Here is a 25052-nt window from a genome sequence, read left to right on the forward strand (position 1 = left end):
ACAACATACTTTCCTTTCTACCTTTCTGTCATCTGGAAATTTAGCCACCCGTCGCTCCCTTCACCTAAGTCATTGATATAAATTTTAAAAAGTTCAGGCCTCAGCATTGTTTCCTGCTGGACTCTACTAATCAAATCAGAAAAAGACCCATTCATGCATTCCCTCTGTTTTCTGCCAGCCGGTCAATCCATGCTAATATGTTACCCCCTAGACCATGAGCTTTTATTTTCCGCAATAACTTTGATGTGGCACCTCATCAAATGCCTTATCAAAAGCATCTACAGTGCATGTCACTTCTTCAAGGACTCGAATAGAGGTATAGTAGTTCTAATATACATAGTAAAAGTAGCAAAGCAGTTTAATAGGCGAAAAAGAGCAAACAAAGCATTAATGTTCATTTTTAGAGGGACTGAATTACAAAGCAAAGAAGCTATGTTAAACTTGTCTGGAATCTGTTAACAGAACCTTAGGTCACATTTGGATATTGTGAACAATTCTGGTCTCCAAATTACAAAATGGATATAGAGGTAGATTCTCTGCCGCCAGTGGTGAGGTTCCCAATATGGGGAGAATCGTATGTCAGGCAAAAAATGGGATCAGTGTCGTTCTGATGCATTGGTCCCTACTGGCAGCAGCAGCGAGCTACACGCCCCGTGCTGGTGGGAGGATGTAAATAGGTAATTTTAACCCGTTTGCATCCGATTAACAGGCTGGATACCCGATTCTCCATGATGCTCCAAGCCTCTCGGCCGGGATTCACATATGCATGGATTGCTGCAAGTATGGTCCTGATGTGGTGGATCCCACAGTGGGTCAAGGGGGTAGGTATTTAACCTTGGTGTCCCCAAAGTGAGTCAGAGGGTCCCCTCCTTCCCACAACACAAATCCACAATGTACATAAACACCTAGCTATGATTGACAGATCCTCACCACAACAAAAGTTAAGTGCTTTCTGCTGACAAAAAAAGGAAATGAAAGCACTTATCTCCTAATTGTTTATAAACATTACTTGAGATGCATTCAAGCAAAAGGAAATGAAAGTAAACAATCCCAACACGTGGCTGTCTAGAAGCTATTACCCTGTTAGTTAAAGACTACTAAAAGCTATTTCTCTTTGAAAGCTGCTGCCTTCAACACTTCTGTCTGAGGCAGCAGGTGTAAGGGGCTGGTAAGTAAATAAGGAACAGAAGATTATTTTCATGGGGTTAGATGAAAAGGAATATGGGCAGCAAAACATCAGTAGGGACATGTGGGTCAAATGGTTTGTTCCCGTGGCACAAATACTTTGTAAGTTTATTGTCCTGACTACAAATGATGAGACCACACTTTAAATTACAAATACAGTAGATAATAATCACTCTACCTGTGAATAGCAAAAAGCAATGCCAATGCTGCCACAGCCTTTTCTCCTCCTGACAAGTTATCCATTGGCATGAAACGTTTCCCTGGAGCCACACAGTTGTAACCAATACCTTCCAAGTAAGGCTCTTCTGAGTTCTCTGGACTGAGGAATGCCTAATAAATAAAATTATTTATCTTCAATGGTTTTCTGCAATTAAATGCTTGAAGGAAAACTTCTGCATTAAAGTAAAAATAATGAACATCCAAGATTGGTGACAAATAGTTATGTTATTGAAGTGTTCACAACCTGGCAGGCACTGACAGCGAACCTTAAGATTCATATGAAGGTTTAACGGGAGCAAGAACAGACCATTCAACTCCTTGAGTCCCACAACCCTCTGGGCTAGAAAATTCCAAAGTTCACTAACCTCAGTGAAAAACTATGAGATCCTGGGTTCATAAGCAGGCAGGTTATGTCGAACCTACATAGGTTCTGGTTAGGCCCCAACTGGAGTACTGGGCGGGACGGTAGCACAGTGGTTAGTACTGTTGCTTCACTGCGCCAGATACCCTGGTTCGATTTCCAGCTTGGGTCACTGTCTGTGCAGAGTCTGCACGTTCTCCCCTTGTCTGCCTGGTTTCCTTCAGGTGCTTTGGTCTCCTCCCACTAGTCCTGAAACATGTGCTTGTTAGGTGAATTGGACATTCTGAATTCAACCTCAGTGTACCTGAACAGGCGCCAGAGTTTGGCGATTAGGGGATTTTCACAGGTAACATCATTGCAGCATTAACGTAAGCCTACTTGCGATACTAATAAAGATTAATATTATTACTGCATCTAGTTATTTTTTTTAAAAAACATTTTATTAAAGCAGTTGTAATTTTCAGTTTAACAAATTAACATTCTAAACAGCCGAGCGGCCTGACGCATGCAAAAATATTACAATAATGTAACCAACTACCCCCCCCCCCCCCCGCCCTAGCTCCTAACTACCCATATATTAGAATCTGTCTATTATTTTACACTGCCATGCCTCTCATTTTTCTTCCCCCCCCCCCCCCCTTTCTGCTGACGTTCAGTTTTTCTTTAAAAAGTCGATGAAGGGGCAGCACGGTAGCATGGTGGTTAGCATAAATGCTTCACAGCTCCAGGGTCCCAGGTTCGATTCCCGGCTGGGTCACTGTCTGTGCGGAGTCTGCACGTCCTCCCCGTGTGTGCATGGGTTTCCTCCGGGTGCTCCGGTTTCCTCCCACAGTCTAAAGATGTGCGGGTTAGGTGGATTGGCCATGCTAAATTGCCCGTAGTGTCCTAAAAAGTAAGGTTAAGGGGGGGGGGGTTGTTGGGTTACGGGTATAGGGTGGATACGTGGGTTTGAGTAGGGTGATCATGGCTCGGCACAACATCGAGGGCTGAAGGGCCTGTTCTGTGCTGTTCTATGTTCTATGAATGGCTGCCACCTCCGAGCAAACCCCTGAAGTGAACCTCTCAAGATGAACTTAATCTTTTCCAGCCTGAGAAACCCTGCCATGTCACTGACCCACATTCCTGACTTTGGAGGTTCTGAGTCCCTCCATCCCAGCAAAATCCCAGCCTCCCTTCCAGGACCTCTGACATGACGCCCGCAAATCTCTGCCAGAATCCCCTCAACTTCGGACATGCCCAGAATATGTGTACGTGGTTCGCTGGGTTACCCCCACACTGCCCGCGACTATCCTCCACTTCTTCAAAAAACCTACTCATCCGGGCCAGAGTCATATGAGCCCTATGAACTACCTTGAACTGGATCAGGCTAAGCCTGGCACACGACGAGGATGAATTGACTCTCTTCAAGGCCTTTTTTCCCCATAGTCCTGCTTCCAACTCTCCCCCCCCCCCCCCCCCCCCCCCCCCCCCACCCCAAACTCCTCCTCCCACTTCACTTCCATGATAGGGACCCCTTCCCACTCCATCATGTCCTTGTATATCTCTGAAACCTTCCCCTCCCCAACCCCCGTTTTTGACATCACCTATCCTGTAGTCCCCTTAGGGGTAGGCAAGGAAAGCTTGGAACCTGCCTCCGGACAAAGTCCTGTACCTGCAGGTACCAAAGCCCGTTCCCACCCGGCAACTCAAACTCCTCCTCCAATGTCTCCAGGCTCGGGAAGCCCTCCTCAATGAAGAGATCCCCAAATCTCTCAATCCCTTCCCGCTGCCACCTCCTAAAGACCCCGTCTAGTCCCCCCGGAACAAACCAGTGATTATCACAGATCGGTGACCACACTGACTCTACTCTCATGTGCTGTCTCCATTGTCCCCACACCCTCAGGGGTGCTACCACCACTGGGCTTGTGGAGTACCGAGCCGGCGAGAACGGTAGGGGCGCCGTTAGTAAAGCCTCCAAACTCGTACACCTGTCCGACCCATCCCTTCCTCAACCTAACCTGGTCCCCCAACTTCAAGTGTGTTTCCTGCAATATGACCAAGCGCCGCCTTCAGTTGCCTCAAGTGTGAGAACACACAGGCTCTCTTGACCGGCCCACTCAGTCCACGAACGTTCCACATGACCAATCTGGTCTGAGGGCTCCCCTGTCGATCAGCCATAGCCTCTCCTCGGCCAGTCCTTGGTCCACGCCCCACACCTCACCTGACCCGCCCTCCGGCAGTTATCGTCATCAACTTTTCTCCTCCACCTTCTTAAAAGTCCTGTCCCCAGTCAGAAGTCTACCCCCCCCCGGGACCCCGTCCCACCCCCACTGCATCCAGTTCTGGTCAACACACCTTAGGAAAGATGCGAGGGTACTTGCGAAGGTGTAGAGGAAATTTACCAGAATGGTTCCAGGGATGGGGGATTTTAGATCCATCATTTAGGTTGGATAAACTGGAGTAGTTCTCCTTGGAGCAAAGGAGATTGAGGGGAGATTTGAGAGGTGTACAAGATTATGACAATCTTGGATAGAGAAAAAAAATCTGTTCCCATTTGCCGAAAGTTCAAAAGTTAATGACAGATTCAAGGTCTTATGCAAGAGGTGCGAGGGGTGGGGGTTGAGTAAGAACTTTGTTTAAATAGTGAAAACCAATGATCTCGAACTCGCTATCACATAAGGATGGTGGAAGCAGAGATGATGAATGATTTCAAAAGAAAATTGTACTGGCACTCAGATAAGGCAAATAACCGTGCAGGACTACAGGGATAGGAAGGAGAAATGGGACTGACTGGATTTCTCGATGGAAAGCCAGCATAAATTCGATGGAGTTTTGTTTACATAGAATTTACAATGCAGGAGGCCATTCGGCCCATTGAGTCTGCACCGGCCCTTGGAAAGAGCACCCCACTTAAGCCCATACCTCCACCCTATCCCTGTAACCCCATAACCCAGTAGCCCCCGCAACTGTTTTCAATACTACGGGCAATTTATCATGGCCAATCCACCTAACCTGCAATCTTTGGACTGTGAGAGGAAACTGGAGCACCCGGAGGAAACCCATGTAGACACGGGGAGAACGTGCAGATTCCGCATAGTGACCCAGCAGGGAATCGAACCTGGGACCCTGGAGCTGTGAAGCAACCGTGCTGACCCTGTTGACGGGTTGCTGGTCTCCTTGTGTTGTAAATTACTCTGTGACTTTAAATGCTTTCTCTTTCTGTTCGATTCCACCAGCAGAAAGTTGAGAAAAATCAAACAAAGTAATTTTTGCACTTGTGGTTCTTGTCTGAGATGCTGCAGAAGGCAAATATGAACAATATAGGTTGTATGGCTTGATGCCTATTCTGGGTTTTCTCTCAATTACCTTTGGTAAAGGAAAAACTGCATAGTCTTCTCTTTGGTGACTAAGTCAATGAACAGAGTTCACAAGGAGCTGAATGGGTTTGATTTGCCGAGTTCTCCAAACTCTTGAATTGAAGAATTTCAAAATGTAATGCTCAAGCCACACAGTACGTAGCAAAGCACTTTCAATAAAATTTAATTTCTTTCTTTCTAACATTAATATGACACTGAATATAACTGTCATTGGTGTGAGCTTAGTGCAAATGGATGCTAATGGTCGAGTCAAACCTAAAGAGTCATTTTCCATCAGCTAATAAGTATCGATTGGTAGTTGATGTTTATAAGTATGCTCATCTTGACACCTTGATCCTATTCCATTGTTCAGTGCGCAAAAATAAAACAATGGTTAGTCACTGTTTAGATGTAAAATTCTTGTCACAAGTGTAATGTTGTGTTCCCATATGAATAGCTAGATAGTTATTGATAAGTGATAAGGAAGTATGTAAACAGGTCAATTAGAATTCTCCTCTATATCTCAGTTCCCCATAAGATACCAATTAAATTTCCTCGTTGTTCAGGTACATTTCTATTCTTACTTTTGTTGCATTTGTGAACTTCTATGAACCTGGAAGTGCATGACACTCATTATTCTGATTTCAGTTGCATGATTTCAATACTACTCGCTCAAAAAAAGTTAGTAAGTTGTCCTGGCAATCTGATAAGTAGCCCAATGAGGAAGAAAACACTCCTCTCAGGCTGCCCTACTTTAAACCTTTTTCATTTTACTTTGTTTTGATGAACATCGCAGAATTAGAATCACAGAATCTTTGTAGTGCAGAAGATGGCCATTCAGCCCATTGAGTTTGCACTGGCTTGCTAAAAAAGAGCATTCTACCTAATCCCCTGCCATATTCCTCTAACCTTGTGCATTCTTTCTTTTCAGATATATACCCAAACTGAATTGCATGCTGGTTAAAAGCAGCCATCTCTGAGCAGTCAAGTGGCTCTAACCAAATATAGGCATAACAAGCCACGGGCTCAACAGACAATCATAGAATCACTACAGTGCAGAAGGCCATTCAACCCATCATATCTGCACCGACCCTCTCAAAGTACACCCTACCTAGGCCCACAGCCCACCCTATCCCCGTAACCCAATAATCCCACCTAACTTGCAGGTGATTGCAGCTGCATCAGAAGATAAAAAGTAACAAGATCTTGTCTGATGAGACAAACACCAATAGATAACCTGATTAATTGGAACAATGAGATCCTTTCTGCTGAAATGTTAGGATTTGGTGGCTTGCCACATGCAGGTACCAACTCACACACCTTGAGAAATAAGATTTAAATAAACTGGCGAACAGAACACTGGCAGCAATAACCCAGGAACAACTACTGCAAGAAGAGGAAAGAACCCTGAGCTTGAAGCCCTGAAGACCTTGAGCTGGAGCCCAGAAACTGCAGCAAAGATGTTGACCCCTGTTAGCATCTGGCCAGCATGACTTGAAATTTGAGTCACTGATCGTATTTGGGAAGAAAAGTATCGCTTATTTGGGAAACAGATCTTATAGTGCTGTAAGATCAGGTAACAGTTATTTGAGCTTGTTAAATAAAGACTGAATGAATTCCGAAAAACTTGTGAGTTTCTGTTCACCAAATAGATCGAGCAGCAAGCCTCGGTCAACAGATAGCAATCCAATTCCCTTTTGAATACCTCAATTGAACCTGCCTCCACCATCTTTTCAGGAAGTGTGTTCCAGAATCCAACCATCCTCTGGGTGAAAACATTTTTCCTCCATCACTTCGACTACTTTTGCTCATTATTTTGTATCTCTGCCCTCTAGTTCTTGACATACTCTTAAGAGAGAACAGTTTTTCACTATTTACCCAGTCCATACCACTCAGAATCCTGAATACCTCTCCCTGTGACCTTTTCTCTAAGGAAAACAGACCTAACATCTCAAATCTATCCTCATAGCTAGTTGTTTATCCCTCGAGTCATTCTCGTAAATTTCTTCTCATCAATGCCTTCACATCCTTCAAGTATGGCGCCGCGAACTGAAGCAGTAATCCAGATGAGGCATAATTAAGTTCAACATGACGTCCTTATTCTTGTACTCAATGTCTTTTCTTAATAAAACCTAGGATACCATATGCTTTATTAACAGCTCTCTCAATTATTTTTAAAAATAAATTTAGAGTACCCAATTACTTTTTCCAATTAAGGGGCAATTTAGTGTGGCCAATCCACCTACTCAGCACATTTTTGGGTTGTGGGGGCGAAACCCACGCAGACACCGGGAGAATATGCAAACTCCACACGGACAGTGACCCAGAGCCGGGATCGATCCTGGGACCTCAGCGCCGTGAGGCAGCTGCGCTAACTACTAGGCCACCGTGCTGCCGTAGCTCTCTCAATTATTAACAGCACCTCAATAACTATTAGTGCTGGATCTTCACTATTGCAAAAACTATGGGTGGAATTTACTTAGCAATCTGCCGTGTGTTTTTTGTCAGCAGTGGCAGCCTGTCAACAGGAATTTCTGGTCCCGCCATTGACAACAGAATTTCCTGTTGACTGCACCAGTCGCCGGGGAACCCGTGCACCGTCAGCATGCACGCCGGTAAATTCCACCCTACATTTCAGGTGTCAGGTTCCAAATCAAAAAGCAGCAATGTTAAAATTAATATGCTACTTCTTTTGTCATTTCAATTTGTTTTTCACAAGAAATGAAATTTCTGACATGGTCACTCCCTCGACCTAGATCAGCATGATCTAATTGACTGGCACAATTGGCTTGAACAGCTGAATCTATTTTATTTTAAAAATCTTTTAATTGGTATTTTCCACCTTTATTTTTTTTATAAAATATTTTATTAAGGCATTTGTGATTTTGTAACAGTAACAGTAAACCATATGCAAACAACTATAAAGATAGCGCAAAGATCCACTACCTCCCTCACAGGTCCCACCTCCCTAGAACTGTAATCTCGACGAACCCCCCCCCACTTTCTGCTGAGTTAATTTTCTCTGAAGAAGTCGACAAACGGCTGCCACCTCTGGACGAACCCTAGCATTGACCCTCTTAGGGCGAACTTGATTTTCTCAAGACTGAGAAAGCCAGCCATATCATTGACCCAGGTCTCTGATTTTGGAGGCTTCGAGTCCCTCCGTGTTAATATCCGTCTCCGGGCTACCAGGGAGGCAAAGGCCAAGACGTCGGCCTTGCTCGCCCTCTGGACTCCCCGGGTCCTCCGACACGCCGAAAAACGCCACCTCTGGACTCGGTGCCACCCTTGTTTTTAACACCGTGGACATGACGTCTGCAAACCCCTGCCAGAATCCCCTAAGCTTTGAACATGCCCAAAACATGTGGACATGGTTCGCTGGCCCTCCTGCACACCTTTCTTCTATCCCAAAGAACCTGCTCATCCGGGCCACCGTCATGTGTGCCTGGTGAACGGCCTTAAATTTTATCAGGCTGAGCCTGGCGTATGATGTGGACATGTTGACCCAGCTTAATGCATCTGCCCAGAGACCTGTATCTATTACTCCCCCTAACTCCTCCTCCCATTTGTGCTTTAGCTCCTCTGTCTGCGTTTCCTCTGACTCCATGAGTTCTTTATAGACATCGAGACCTTCCTCTCTCCCACCCATACTCTAGAAATGACCCTATCTTGTATCCCACATTGCGGTAGGAGCGGGAAGGTTAGAACCTGCCTTTGCAAAAAGTCCCGAATTTGCAGATATCTAATTCCATTCCTCCACCGCCGTCAACTGAAACCTCTCCTCTAACTCCCTCAAACCGAGGAAGTTCTCATCTATAAAGAAATCTCCCATCCTCCTGATCCCTGCTCTCTGCCATCCCCGAAACCCTCCATCTAGTCTCCCTGGGGCAAACCGAAGGTTGCTACAGATTGGAGCCCAAACCAATGCGGCCTCTGCTCTCACATGGTTCCTCCACTGCCCCCAGACTCTCAGGGGTGCCATTACCACCGGGCTTGTGGAGTGCGAGGCCGGCGAGAACGGCAGAGGTGCTGTGATCAATGCTCCTAAACTCGAGTTCTTACAAGATGCTGCCTCTACTCGTTCCCATGCCGACCCTTCCCCCACCACCCTCTTCCTAACCATGGCAATATTTCCCACCCAGTAATAGTTGCTAAAGTTCGGCAGCGCCAGCCCACCCTCCCTCCGGCCACGCTCCAGCATCACCTTCTTCACTCGCGGTGTTTTGCACAAAACCGGGGATTACCTTATTTGCCCGCTTGAAAAAGGCCTTTGGGATAAAGATGGGGAGGTACTGAAAAACAAACCGGAAACTCGGGAGGACCGTAATTTTCATTGTCTGTACCCTCCCCACCAGTGATAACGGGAGCATATCCACCTTCGGAAGTCCTCTTTCATTTGTTCCACTAACCGGGTCAAGTTTAGTTTATGTAACAGCCCCCAGTCTCGTGCCACCTCAATCCCTAAATAACGGAAACTACCTCCCACCATTCTGAACGGCAGCTCTCCCAGTCTCCTCTCCTGCCCCCTTGCCTGGATCGCAAACATCTCGCTTTTCCCCATGTTCAATTTGTACCCCGAAAAACGGCTAAATTCCCCTAAAATCCTCATGATCGCTCCCATCCCTTCTAACAGGTCAGAAGCATACAGGAGCAGGTCGTCTGCATATAACGAGACCTTGTGTTCCACCCCACCCCGGACCAGTCCCTGGAAGCTCTTAACGCCATAGCCAGTGGTTCAATGGCCAGAACGAACAGCAACGGAGAGAGGGGGCATCCCTGCCTAGTCTTCCGGTGCAGTCTGAAATAGCCTGACGTCAGCCGGTTCGTTCGAAAATTCACCTCTGGTGCCTGGTACAGCAGTCTGACACAGTCGATTAAACCCCGACCATACCCGTACTGCCCCAACACCTCCCACAGATAGTTACATTCCACCCAGTCAAAGGCCTTCTCCGCGTCCATTTCAACAACCACTACCTCCACCTCTTTTCCCTCTGGGGCATCATGATTACATTCAAGAACCTTCTAACGTCGGCCGTTAGCTACCTACCCCTAACAAACCCCGTCTGGTGTTTCCCTATCACCCCTGGGACACAGTCCTTGAGGACAAGATTTTCACTAACAGTTTGGCATCAACATTCAACAGGGAGATCGGCCTGTAAGACCAGCATAGCTCAGGTTCCTTCTCCCGCTTCAGTGAGATCGAGGCCTGTGACATTGTCAGGGGAAGAACACTGCGCTCCCATACATCGTTAAACATCCTCACCACCAGTGGGCCCAGCATCTCAGGGAACTTTTTAGAAAACTCCACTGGGTAACCAGCGGGTCCCGGGGCCTTTCCTGACAGCATGGCCTCCAGTCCATCTGCTATTTCTTCAATCTCTATCGGGGATCCCAGCCCTTCTACCAACCCTTCGGGAACTCCAGCCCGCCCAGTAAATGCCTCATTCCTTCCACTCCCGCTGGGGGGTTCCGACTCGTATAGCCTGCTGTAGAACCCCTTAAATACCCCATTAACCCCTGCTGGATCCAAGATTGCGTTCCCTCCTCTGTCCTTCACTCTCCCAATCTCCCTAGCTGCCTCCCTTTTCCTCAGCTGGTGTGCCAGCATTTACTAGCCTTCTCTCCATACTCATATATCGCCCCCCCTCGCCTTCCTCAACTGCTCCACCACCTTCCCCGCAGATAACAAACCAAATTCCACCTGTAGCCTCCATCGTTCCTTCAGTAATCCTGCCTCCTGGGCCTCCGCATATCTCCTGTCTACCTGAAGTATTTCCCCGACCAACCTATCCACCTCTGCCCTCTCTTCCTTCTCCCTATGGGCCTGAATCAAAATCAGCTCCCCTCTGACCACTGCCTTCAGTGCGTGCCAAATCATTGCTGCTGAGACCTCTCCCGTATCGTTAATCTCCAGGTAGTTCTAGATGGATTCCCTCACCCGCCCGCACACCCCCTCGTCCGCTAACTGTCCCACATCCAATCTCCATTGCGGGTGCTAACCACCCTCCTTGCTCACCTGTAGGTCCACATAGTATGGGGCATGGTCCGACACAGCAATCGCATACTTGGTGTCAACCATCCCTGCCAGTAAAGAAAGAGAACTCCTTCGCTCTTGGCCATCCAAACCTCCATGGGTCTTCCCCATGAACCCCTTCAGCTCCTTCGCCATTGCCGGCACCCTGCCTGTCCTTGAACTTGACCAGCCTTGGGTCAATGACCGTATTGATGTCGACCCCCCCCCCCCCCCCCCCCCCCCGATCAGCTTGTGTGAATCCAGATCCAGGATCTTCCCTAATATCCGTCTTACAAACTCCACATCATCCCAGTTTGGTGCGTAGACATTCACAAGCACCACCAGCAACCCTTCCAGCTTCCTGCTAACCATGATATATCTACCCCCCATATTCGCAACTATTATCCCCGTCTCAAATGAATGACACTTGCTTATTTTCATTTATTTTTGATAAACAATTTTATTGAGGCATTTTGGCATAGTAAACAACAATACAAAACAGTGTGCAAAGAACAATCAACATAGTGCAAAAAACAGCTCCCCTCCTACAAGGACTCGCCTAACTACCCCCCAATCTACATTGCCCTAACCTCCCCCCCGCTGACGATTAATTTTCCGCGAAGAAGTCAATAAATGGTTGCCACCTCTGGGCGAACCCTGACAGTGATCCTCTCAGAGCGAACTTAATTTTCTCCAGACCGAGAAAGCTTGCCATATCCGATAGCCAGGCCTCCGACTTCAGGGGCTTTGAGTCCCTCCATGCCAGCAGAATTTGTCGCGGGCTACCAGGGAAGCCAAGGCCAAAACATCAGCCTCTCTCTCCTCCTGGACTTCAGGGTCCTCCGAAACCCCAAACATTGCCACCTCTGGACTCATCACCACCTTTGTTTTCAGTACCCGGGACAAAATGTCCGCGAATCCCTGCCAGTACCCCCTGAGTTTTGGTCATGCCATGAACATGCGGACATAGTTCGCTGGTCCTCCCAAACATCTGGCGCACCTGTCCTCCAATCCAAAGAATTTACTCATCCGGCCACTGTCATGTGGCCCGGTGGATGACCTTGAATTGAATCAGGCTGAGCCTAGAGCATGTTGCGGTCGCGTTTACCCTGCTCAACGCCTCCGCCCATAAGCCCTCTTCTATCTCACCTCCGAGCTTCTCTTCCCACTTAAGCTTCAGCTCCTCGGTCTGCGACTCCTCTGCCCCCAAGTAGTTCTTTGTATATATCTGAGACCCTCCCCTCCCCCACCCATCCACTAGACACTACCCTGTCCTGGATCCCCCTAAATGGCAGGCGTGGGAAGGATGGAATCTGTCTGCGTAGAAAGTCCCGCACCTGCAAGTACCTGAAATCATTACATCTCGCCAGCCCCAAATTTCTCCTCTAGCGCCCTCATGCTCGGGAAGCTCCCTTCCAAGAACAGATCCCCCATCTTTTCAATCCCAGCGCTCCGCCATGTTCGGAACCCACCGCCCATATTCCCCGGGGCAAAACGGTGATTGTCGCAAATTGGGGACCAAACTGATGCTCTCACTTCCCCCACATGCCTTCTCCATTGGCGCCAGATCCGCAAAGTCGCCACCATTATATGGCTGGTGGAGTACCGTGCCGGCGTGAGCGGCGGGGCACTGTAACCAGGTTGCCAAACTGGTGCCCTTGCAGGAAGCGGGCATCCGCCCCCAACTGACCCCGCACCCACCATCCACTTCCTTATCATAGCTATATTGGCCGCCCAGTCGTAATTACTAAAGTTTGGCAGCGCCAGCCCCCCGCTTCCCCTCGGTTCCTCTCGAGTATCAATCTCCTCACCCGTGGGGACTTTCCCGCCCATACAAATCCCATAATCATTTTATTGACCTTCTTGAAAAAAGACCGCAGAATGAAAATGGGGAGACAATGGAATACGAACAGGAATCTTGGGAGAATCGTCATTTTAACTGTCTGCACTCTCCCCACTAATGTCAGTGGGAGCGCGTCCCACCTCCGGAACTCGAATCTCATTTGCTCCACCAGTTGAGATGAGTTCAACTTGTGCAACCGGTCCCAGTCCCACGCCACCTGTATCCCTAAGTATCTAAAACTGTCCCCTACTAACTTAAGCAGCAGCCCCCTCAGCCAACCTACCTGGCCCCTCGCCTGGACTACAAACAACTCACTTTTTGCCATGTTCAGTTTATACCCCGAGAACCGGCCGAATTCCCTCAGGATTCCCATGATTTCATCCATCCCAGCCACTGGATCCGTGATGTATAAGAGCAGGTCGTCGGCGTACAATGTGTTCCACCCGCCCCCCCCCCGTACCAGCTCCTTGAAGCTCTCAGAGCAAATGCCAGCGGCTCTATCGCAAACAGCAGTGGGGAGAGGGGGCACCCCTGCCTTGTCCCTCGGTACAGTCTGAAATAGTCAGACTTCGTCCAATTCGCCCTTACTCTAGCCATCGGAGCCTGGTACAACAGTCTGACCCAGTCGATAAAGCCCTCCCCGAACCCAAATTGTCCCAGCACCTCCCATAAATAGTCCCACTCAACCCGATCGAAAGCCTTCTCAGCATCCATTGCCACAACTACCTCTGCCTCCCTACTTGTGGTAGTCACCACTGTTGTATTGTATATATGGGTATTACGGTTAGACCCCTGTACTGCAGGTACGGGGGTAGATCCCTGCATGCTGGTTCCGCCCAGTAGGCGGAGTATAAATGTGTGTGCTCTCCGAACAGCAGCCATTTTGTCAGCTGCTGTTGGAGGCCACACATCTCTTGATAGTGCATCAATTTATTACAGAGATTTTTCAGAGATGGATCTGCATCAAGCCGGATCGCTTGCAGCTGCATCCTCAGGCAGACAACGCCAAAAGGGACTTTGAGCATTGGCTAGCTTGCTTTGAAGCATACATTGGGTCTGCAACAGACCCAATTTCAGAGGCACAGAAACTTCAGATTCTGTACACGCGACTGAGCTCCAACGTTTTTCCCCTACTCTGGGACGCGCCTACCTACGCAGAGGCCATGGCGCTACTGAAGGAGAACTACGCTCAGCAAACTAACAAGATCTACGCCAGGCATCTCCTGTCCATGCGGCGCCAATTTCCCGGTGAGTCTGTGGAAGATTTCTGGCGTGCCCTGCTTGCCCTGGTGTGAGACTGATTGCCAGGCCGTTTCGGCCTCTGAACATTCGAACTTGCTAATGAGAGACGCGTTCGTTACGGGCATAGAGTTGAACTACATCCGCCAGCGTCTCTTAGAAGGGGCCATGCTTAACCTCGTCGTGACCAAGAAACTAGCGCTCTTGCTCACGGTCGCATCATGCAACATACAGGCTTATGCCCCCAAACGCACGGCCCACCCCTCCTGTGCATCGTGGACCCCGCCAGCGGCCACCCCCCAGCCAACCCCACATCTGCGCCACGCGGCAGCCAACCAACCCCGGGGGACCCAAGTGCTAAACAAAACACCCCCGGCAGCACTGCCCGTCGCGGAGCGCGCTCTGCAAGGCTTGTGGCAAGAAAGGACATTTCGCTGCAGTGTGCCAGGCCCGCTCAATTGCCGTTATTGTCCCGGCAACCCCACGTGCGGCCAGTGGGTGCCACCTTCTTCCTCTCCTCAGACCACGTGCGGCCTGTTGGCGCCGCCATCTTGCTCCACTCACAACACGTGCGGCCCGTGGGCGCCGCCATCTTGCTTGCCTCAGAACCAATGGGTGCCGCCATCTTGCCTGCACCAGGATACGTGCGGCCCAAGGGTGCTGTCACCTTGCCTGCCTCAGGACCCTTGCCCATCTGGCATCTCATCGGGCCGCTCATCGCCTGCAACCGCCAACGACCAGCAGCGTCTTGCCTCGGTCACGATCAACCAGTCTCGACCGCACAACCTCGCGACCGCGTCAACAAAGGTGAAGGTCGACGGGCATGAGATATCCCGCCTTCTGGACTCCAGGAGCACCGAGAGCTTCATCCACCCCAATACGGTAAGGCGCTGCTCCCTCGCGGTACACCCCGCTAACCAAAGAATCTCCCTGGCCTCCGGATCCCACTCTATGGCGATCCGGGCGTACTGCATTGCCACCCTTACCGTCCAGGGCGCTGAGTTCAGCGGCTTCCAGCTCTACGTCCTCCCCAACCTCTGCGCTGCCTTGCTACTCGGCCTGGACTTCCAGTGCAAACTCCAAAGCCTAACCCTGAAATTTGGCTGGCCCCTACCACCCCTTATTGTTTGCGGCCTTGCCACCCTAAAGGTCGACCCGCCTTCCCTTTTTGCAAACCTCACCCGGGATTGCAAACCCATCGCCACCAAGAGCAGACGGTACAGCGACCAGGACAGGACCTTCATCAGGTCTGAGGTCCAGCGGCTGCTGCGGGAAGGTATCATCGAGGCCAGCAACAGACCCTGGAGAGCCCAAGTGGTAGTGGTGCAAACGGGGGAGAAAAACAGGATGGTCGTTGACTCCAGTCAGACCATCAATCGGTACACGCAGCTCGACGCGTACCCCCTCCCACGCATATCTGATATGGTCAATCAGATTGCACAGTACTGGGTCTTCTCGACAGTGGACTTGAAATCTGCCTACCTGCTGCTCCCCATCCGTAAAGCGGACTGCCCATACACTGCGTTTGAAGCAGACGGCCACCGTTACCATTTCCTTCGGGTTCCCTTCGGCGTAACCAACGGGATCTCGGTCTTCCAACGGGAGATGGACCAAATGGTTCACTGGTACGGGCTGCGGGCCACTTTCCCGTACCAGGACAACGTCACCATCTGCGGCCACGACCAGCAGGACCACGACGCTAACCTTTCCAAATTTCTCCACACTGCCACACTCCTCAACCTAACTTACAACAAGGAGAAGTGTGTGTTCAGCACGAACTGATTACCCATCCTCGGCTATGTGGTTCAGAACGGAGTTCTAGGGCCCGACCCCGACTGTATGCGCCCCCTCATGGAACTCCCCCGCCCCCACTGCCCCAAGGCCCTCAAACGATGCCTGGGGTTCTTTTCGTACTACGCCCAGTGGGTCCCAAACTATGTGGACAAGGCCCGCCCACTCATTCAATCCACCACTTTCCCACTGACGGCCGAGGCTCACCAGGCCTTCAGCCGTATCAAGGCCGACAGCGCCAAGGCCGCGATGCATGCAGTTGACGAGACGCTCCCCTTCCAAGTCGAGAGCGATGCATCAGATGTCTCTCTGGCCGCCACCCTCAACCAGGCAGGCAGGCCCATGGCATTCTTTTCCTTCACCCTCCATGCCTCCGAAATTCAGCACTCCTCCGTCGAAAAGGAGGCCCAAGCCATTGTTGAATCTGTGAGACATTTGAGGCATTACCTGGCCGGCAGGAGATTCACTCTCCTCACTGACCAACGGTCGTTTGCCTTCATCTTTAATAACACACAGCGGGGTAAGATCAAAAATGATAAAATCGTGAGGTGGAGGATTGAGCTCTTCACCTACAATTACAAGATTTTGTATCGCCCCGGTAAGATCAACGAGCCCCCCCGATGCCCTGTCCCGAGGTACATGTGCCAGCACACAAGTGGACCGACTCTGGACCTTGCACGCTGATCTGTCACCCAGGAGTCACCCGCTTTTACCACTTCATTAAGGCCTGCAATCTGCCCTACTCCATCGAGGAAGTCAGGGCTATCACCAGAGACTGCCAGGTCTGCGCAGAGTGTAAAGTGCACTTCTACCGGCCAGACCGTGCGCGCCTGGTGAAGGCCTCCCGCCCCTTTGAACGCCTCAGCATGGACTTCAAAGGACCCCTCCCCTCCATCGACCGCAACACGTATTTTCTCAATGTGGTCGACGAGTATTCCCGATTCCCCTTCGCCGTCCCATGCCCCGATATGACGTCTGCCACCGTCATCAAAGCCCTCAACACCATCTTCGCTCTGTTCGGTTTCCCCGCCTATGTCCACAGGAACCGGGGATCCTCATTTATCCATCCAGAAAGCGCCTCAACCCCTCCGGCCCCACAGGGGGTTCCGAGGTGTAAAGCTTACTATAGAAGTCCCTGAACACCTTGTTCAGCACTGCCAGATCTCCTGCCATGTTTCTCCCCCCGCCCGTCGACTACCTTCCCTATTTCCCTGGCCACCTCCCTCTTCCTCAGTTGCTGTGCCAGCATTCTATGGCTTTCTCCCCATGCTCATAAATCACACCCCTCGCCTTCTTAAGCTGCTCCACAGCCTTACCTGTGGACAACACCCTGAACTCAGTCTGTAGCCTTCGTCGTTCTCTTAATAGCTCTGCCCTCGGGGTCTCCGCATATCTCCTGTCTATCTGTAAGATCTCCTTTACCAGCCGGTCCGTTTCTGCCCTGTCCATCATGTCCCTATGTGCTCGAATCGAGATCAGCTCCCACCTCACCACTGCCTTCAGCGCAGCTGAGACTTCGCCTGTGTCATTGACCTGCAGGTAGTTTTGCATACATTTCCTCACTCTCTCACACACCGCCTCGTCCGCCAACAAACCGACCTCTAGCCTCCATTGAGGGCGCTGAAACTTTCCTTGCAAACCTGCAGATCAACCCAGTGTGGAGCATGGCCCGAAATAGCGATTGCCGAATATTCTAGTCTCTCACCCCCGCCAGCAAATCCCTGCTCATGATGAAAAAATCAATTCGGGAATACACCTTATGAACATGCGAATAGAACGAAAACTCCTTCCCCATCAGCCGACTAGCCCTCCATGGATCAGCCCCCCCCCCCCTCCCCCCCCATTTGCTCCATGAACCCCCTCAGTTCTTTTGCCATTGCCTGCACCTTAACCGTTTTTGAACACAACCAGTCTTGGTCGGGGTCACGGACTGTGTTAAAATCACCTCCCATAATTAGCCTGTGCGAGTCCAGGTCAGGTATCTTTCCCAGCAGTCTCTTAATAAAATCCACATCTTCCCAATTTGGGGCATATACATTGACCAAAACTACTCTCATCCCGTCGAGCTTGCCACTCACCATGAGAAATCTGCCTCCCCGATCCGAGATTGTGCTACCCAACTCGAATTGCACCCGTTTGTTAACCCAAATCGTGACCCCCCTGGTTTTCGTGTCCAGTCCCGAGTGGAAGACCTGGCTAATCCAGCCCTTCCTTAATCTGACCTGGTCAGCTACTTTCAGATAAGTCTCCTGAAGCTTATTACGTCCGCCTTCAGCGCCCTCAGATGCGCGAACATACGTGCCCTTTTTACCGGCCCATTTAACCCTCTAACGTTCCAGGTGATCAGCCTGGTTGAGGTGAACTGTGCCAACCCCTCCTTGCTGATCAGCCATCTCCTTCCTTGGGGCCGCCCCTAGCCCCTGTGTCGCGCTTCCCCTGGCCCGCCTCCTGGCAGCCTCCACCCCCGACCTCCTCCATGTCACCTGGCCCGCCTCCTGGCGGCCTCCACCCCCGACCTCCTCCATGTTACCAAACACAAATCCCTCCCTCGTCTGCAGATCAACTACCCCCCCCCCCCCCCCCCCCCCCCCAAAGCAACAACATCCTGTAACCTAACCCCTGCTATAAACTAGCTATATACACCTCCCCCCCAACCTGGCTTCTGTAGAGCAGCTCACCCAGCTAGCCTGGTGACTCTCGACGCCGGCACCAACAAGTCTCCCACCTATTGTTCCCTCGGACCCATTTACCCCTGCCCACCAACACCACTTCCCCAAACCAGCCATCCTCAAGCAATTGCTCTGAAAAATAAAGTAACAAAGAAAACCCCGACGTTCGTGCAAATCGAATAAAACAAAATATGTAATAGGCACTCCCAACCACCCCGATCAAATCACAAAAAGCCCCCAGCACCAAATACCTTAACTACCCTCTTTTTCCAGCGAAAGTTCGAGTACAGAAGAGAAAAAAAACACAACACAAGAAAAACGTGTAAACATCGCTTAGTGACTTATTAACTCAAGTCCAAAAGGTCCTCAGTTCGACACCAGCCCTTCTCTCTTGATGAAGTCCATCGCGTCCTCGGCTCCTCAAAGTAATGGTGCCATCCCTCATGCGTGACCCAAAGGCGCGTGGGGTATAGCAGCCCAAACTTCACTTGCTTCATAAACAGAATCTCTTTGACTTGCCTGTAGCCTGCCCTTCTTCTGGCCACCTCCATGCTCAGGTCCTGGTTGATGCACAAGACACTATTGTTCCAACGGCAGCTCCGCATTTGCTTGGCCCACTGTAGCACCCGCTCCTTGTCCAGGAATTGTAGAACCTGACCACCATCGCTCGGGGGGGGGGGGGGGGTGGGGGCGCTCGCGGCTGCCTTGCCAGCGCTTTGTGCGCCCTGTCCACCTCCAACGGGCGAGGTAAGACATCATCCCCCAATAGCTTCTGGAACATGTCTCCACATACAGGACGGCATCCTCTCCCTCAGCCCCCTCCTGGAGACCAACGATTCTGAAATTCTGCCGACGGGACCTATTTTCCAGGTCCTCTACCTGTTCCAGAAGCCTTTTTTGTTGGTCTTTCAGCCTCTCCATCTCCACCTCCCCCACCGTTTGGTGATCCTCCTGCTCCTCCAGTGCCTTTTCCAGCTTCTGGATCGTCCGATCCTGGGCATCCAGCCAGTGCTCCAGGCTCTCGATTGATTTCTGAATCGGGTCTAAACTGTCCCATTTCAGCGCGGTGAAGACTTCTTGGATGACCTTCAGCAGATGCTCCGTTTTTGGCTGTGATGTCTGGACATCGGCCATATTGTCCTCAAAAGCAGCTTCTACACTGCCCTTGTTTGACCACTTCTTAAACTGTTTGCGATTCTTTCTGCTTCTTAATTTCATCCACCTATATCTGGAGTCAGTGCCCGAGTGCCTTCAGATCCAGCACTTGAAAGTACAAAAAAGTTGGGGAAAAAGGTCCGAAAGTCCGATCGGATCGAGAGCTACCAAATGTGCGACTTACTGCCTCATATCCGCCACCGGAAGTCCAACACTCGCTTATTAAACAGGATTGCGACTCCTCTAGACTTAAAGTCCAGCCCCGAGTGAAATACCTGCCCGACCCATCCCTTCCTCAGTCTGGTTGATCAATTATTCTCAGGTGTGTCTCCTGCAGCATTACCACGTCCCCTGTCAATCCCCTCAAATGTGCGAACACACGAGCCCTCTTAACCGGCCCATTTAGCCCTCTGACGTTCCACGTGATCAGCCTGGTTGGGAGGCTTCGTTCCCCACCCCCCCCCACCCGTTAGGCCAGGCTCCAGCTTGTGCCCCGTGCTCCCTCCGTCCCCGACCTCCCATTTATCTCCAAGCAACCGCCCCTCCCCTGTCAGCAGGGCAATTGCCCCCCTCCCGTTAACAGCACAATAAATGCAAACCCAATCAACAAACAAAACATCTGCTCACCCGCCACTGCGCTTCCATGAGCAAACCCGCCCAGCTGGCTTGGTGACTCCCTCCCCGAATGGCGTCAGACATCTTGGGCAGGATTCTCCCGACACCCCGCTGGGTCGGAGAATCGCCGGGGGGCGGCGTGAATCGGGCCCGCGCCAGCCGCCGAATTCTCCGACACCGGAGATTCAGCGGGGGCGGGAATTGCGCCGCGCCAGGCCCCCCCAACAATCCTCCGGCCCGCTATGGGCCGAAGTCCCGCTGCTGTAATGCCAGTCCCGCTGGCATGAATTAAACCACTTCCCTTACCGGCGGGACCAGGTGGCACGGGCGGGCTCCGGTGTCCTGGGGGGGGGGATCTGGCCCTAGGGGGGGTGCCCCCACGGTGGCCTGGCCCGCGATCGGGGCCCACCGATCCGCGGGCGGGCCTGTGCCGTGGGGGCACTCTTTTCCTACGCGTCGGCCGTGTCAGCCTCCACGACGGCCGACGCGGAGGTAACCCCCCCTGTGCATGCGGGGGGATGACGTCAGCAGCCACTGACGTTCCCGCGCATGCACGGACTTCCGCTGGCCGGCGGAATCCCTCTGGCCACGGCTGGTGTGGCGCCAAAGGCTTTTCCCGCCGGCGTGCCAACCACTCCGGCGCGGGCCTAGCCCCTAAAGGTGAGGGCTTGGCCCCTAAAGGTGCGGCCCGACGCCGGAGTGGTTCATGCCACACCATCCCGCCGGGACCCCCCCCGCCGGGTAGGGGAGAATCCTGCCCTTTTCCTCCTATTGTTACCTCCCCCTGCCGGACATACCTATTCAAAAGGCATGTAACCACCCAAACACATCCAAAGAAAAGGAATCAAAGATTAACCCACCCTTTTCCCACCAGTATAAAGTTAACTCCCAAAACTCAGCAACAGCCCAAAAAAATGTTACAAAAGGCATTTCTCATGTAGTGCAAAAGTAAGAACAATTGTAGTAGAATCCCTGCAGCAAAGATCAGTCACCTCAGTCTCTATCTACACCTTTGCTTTTCACAAAGTCCATTGCTTCATCCGGCGACTTGAAGTAAAATTGCCGCTCTTCATAGGTGACCCATAAACGAGCTGGATAAAGTAGACCAAACTTCACCTTCCTCTTGAAAAGGGTCGATTTCACTCGGTTGAAACCCGTTCTTCTCTTGGCTAGGTCTGCACCCTTACCTTGGTAGATGCGCAGAATGTTATTCTCCCACTTACGGCTCCTTGTCTGCTTGGCCAAATGCAAAATCACACCCCCCCCCCCCCCCCCCCCCGAGTTGCGTATTCCTTTGGTTCCCCTTCAATCTTGTTTTCCCCTTGTCTTTCCACTTTTTCTTCCTCTCTACCCCATTTTCCTATCTTATTCCTTGTTGCTGGCCTCGAACAGGTTTTGGAAGAGGCCGACGAACTGTTCCCATGTATCTAGGAAGCCTTCCTCTGACCCTCAGATGGCATAATTAATCTTCTCCAGGTGGAGGAATTCTGAAAGGTCCACGAGCCAGTCTGTAGCTGTGGGTGGTGCTGCTGATTGCCAGCCGAGCAGGATTCTTCGGCGTGCGATTAGGGAAGCGAAAGTTAGGGCGTCGGCCCTCTTCCCGTGTGTAGTTCTGGCTGCTCCGATACCCTGAAGATTGCCACAATTCTGCATGGCTTCACCGTCACCTCCACAACCTTGGACATTGCCTCAGAGAAGGCTGTCCAGAACCCAGCAAGTTTGGTACAAGCCCAAAACGTGGGTGTGGTTGGCCGGGCCCCTCTGGCATCGTTCACATTTGTCCTTCACCTCCGGGAGGAACTTGCTCATTCGGGTTGTTCTTGAAAATACAGAAAAATGTGTCATTTGAAACATGGAAGTCTGGCAATATCTGGTTTGAGAGGGTACAGGGAAAGATCCCACAAAAGTTTCATAGCAGCTTCAAAGAGCAGGGTTGTAAAATGCAGATTCTTGCTCACAAGCAGGCTAATCAAACACACCAGTCTCATGTGGTAAGCTAAAACAATGGCTCACACCTTCATGGAATGTAACTATCTCAGGAAGCATCTGAAAAAGCATGGATGAGAGTTTCAATTGCATTAAGTGACGAATGTTTAAAACAGGCAAGTCTTTCAAGTCATAACCAAGTTAAATTTTAGCATACCGCTAAAAGCAAAATTTCACACCTTAATTGAAATAAACTCTCTTAGTAAACAGCTGGAAAGGATGGAAGATACTCAGTCAAATTTGGTGTCAAATTTAAAGTATAAAATTCTATGAACATCAAACAATTAAAAGAAAATTGGAGACGACCTGTCTACGAGAAACATCATGTAAGTCAAAATCAAAGGCAAAGTTATGAGCTGGGGACAATTGGAAAATTAAATGATTTGAAATCACAGAATTAAAAGTAACACCTATTGAAACCAAAGCATTGTTTAATCAGATCTGAGAGGAGACGATATGCCCAAAATGAATAATTAGTTGTAGTAAGATGTTTACATCAAAGATACTTTTAAACTATCAAAGTGAAACAAGCCCATTTACAAAAGTCGTTAAAACTTAATAACTCTCAGAAAGAGAATATAAACCCAGGGAACAGGACAGAGGACAGGAGAAACCAGCAACAGGAGAGAAGGGGAGGAGAACTCAGAGAGAGAGAGAGAGAGCTCGGTCATGGGAAAGACAAGGCAAGCAGCCGAGTTTAAACAGCTATACATCTAAGGAAGGCTAGAATTTAAACAGGAGTCAGAGTCAGCTTAGAGATAGCTAGCAGAGCCAGCTCTCACAGCTCGGTGCATGGGAAGAACAGGACACAGCAACCGAGTTCACCAGCGAATACAACTCAAGAAGACCAGATTTTAAGAAGATCGATTGCCAAGGTGGGCCTGAAGCAGCCAGAAGCAAGATCTTTTTTCCTTTCTGTAAAGAAAGTGTTTGCAGCTTTTAAAAGAAAAAATATAATAATAAAAATAACTTAACCTGAAAAAGTGGTTATTAGCTTACTTCACTTCCTTAATAACGCAGGACCCAGGACATCAATGCTATTAAGGGGTAAGTAGGTAAAATTCTTCGGTGAAGGTATGGGTTATACCGGGGGATAACTTGAAAAGATAGTTTGACCTGAATAGCACTCACAGAAGCCTGCACTGGAGTCAGGGAGTGAGAATCCCTGTTCACCATTTAGAATATCAACCTTTTTTTGGTATAGGGGGAATTCTAAGAATAGTGGTGAGTTTTAACTTCAGGGTTCTGGTGCACTCTGTGCACCACTTTGAGCTGCATTAGGAGTTAGCCCTGCACAGTGCTTCGCTTCCGAGTCCCCACCTACCTCTGCCCCAGTTCGTCCTCCCATTTCGTCTGGTCTCGTCCAGTGGTGTTCGAGCTCTGTCCAGTAACTGTCTGTAGATGTTCCCCTTCATTCTTGCTTGTGCCTATTAGGTCGTCTAGTAGTGTGCTTTAGGGGCCCTGGGGTACCTTACTGTCTCTTTGTGGAGGAAGTGTTTTATTTGGAGGTACCTCATTTCCTGTCCTTTCGGTAGTCCACTTCTTTTGTCAGTTCGTTTAGTGTCGCCAGTCTGCAGCGCCGGCCCTAGGGTTGCTGGCGCCCCGGGCAAGCTGAACTTCGGCGCCCTTGGGGGGGGGGGGGGGGGGGGGGGGCGCGAGGGCGGGCCGAGGCCGAGGGGGCCGAGAGGGGGGGGCGGGGCCGAGGGGGAGCGGACCCGAGGGGGGGGGCGGCAGACCCGGGACCGAGGGGGGGGGGGGGGGCGCGGACCGCCCTGGGGGAGGGCGGCCACCGTGCATGCGCGGGACCCGAGTCTCTGGCGCCCCCTAGCACATGGCGCCCCGGGCGACTGCCCGAGTTGCCGGTGCCTTGAGCCGGCCCTGCCAGTCTGTGTCCTACGTAAATGTCCCTGATGTCAGTGTGCCTCCACCGCGTCTCCATCTTTTGAAGGTGGGTCCAGCATGGCTGGAGGGAATTTGTGATTGCCGCAGATGGGGCCATGGGAGACATCTTAGTTAGCCCAAAGTGCTGTCTCAGTTAGGCCCACGTTCTCAGCGTGGCTGGTACCACTGGACTCATTATGTATCGTGTTGAGGGGGAATACCACTGGGTTTGTTGTGTATGTTGTTGAGGGGGATGGGAGTGCTGCTGTAGCCAGGGCACGGAGGGTCGTTCCTTTACAGGAGGTCTCCACCATCTGTACCCACTCTGAGTTGGGTTCGCGTAACCATCCCCTCACTCTTTATGCTTTTGCTGCCCAGCGGTAGTATTCCTGTTCGGTAAAGCCAAGCCACCTTTGATTTTCCTTTTTTGCAGTGTCGGTTTGGAAATTCTCGGATTCTTACACCCCCACACAAGCGCCATGGTTGGACCGTCAATATTTTGGAAAAAGGCCTTGTGGATGAATCTCGGTATGGATCTAAACAGGAAGAGAAACCTCAGCAGCACGTTCATTTTGATCGTTTGCACTCTTCCTGTCAGAGAGAGTGGGAATGCGCCCCACCTCTGTAGGTCCTTTTTTACTTTCTCCACCAGGCTGGTCAGGTTCCACTTGTGGATCTGTGTCCAGTCTCTGGCTATCTGGATCCCCAGGTAACGGAATCTGTTCCGGGCTATTTTAAATGGGATCCCCTCCAGCTCTGC

At 50.7% G+C, this 25052-nt stretch overlaps 1 protein-coding gene across 2 annotated transcripts in view; it reads right to left on the bottom strand.

Annotated features, from left to right (window-relative positions):
- Positions 1-25052, bottom strand: part of LOC119955142 (structural maintenance of chromosomes protein 1B-like) — a 296162-nt gene that overhangs the window by 20206 nt on the left and 250904 nt on the right. For both annotated transcript variants that reach the window (XM_038781060.1, XM_038781059.1), the window contains one exon: positions 1364-1515. In XM_038781060.1, the coding sequence (XP_038636988.1) occupies positions 1364-1515 (152 nt within the window). The remainder of the gene's footprint in view (positions 1-1363; positions 1516-25052) is intronic.

Source organism: Scyliorhinus canicula, chromosome 20 (genome assembly GCF_902713615.1).
Source record: "Scyliorhinus canicula chromosome 20, sScyCan1.1, whole genome shotgun sequence".
Taxonomy (NCBI): Eukaryota; Metazoa; Chordata; class Chondrichthyes; order Carcharhiniformes; family Scyliorhinidae; genus Scyliorhinus; species Scyliorhinus canicula.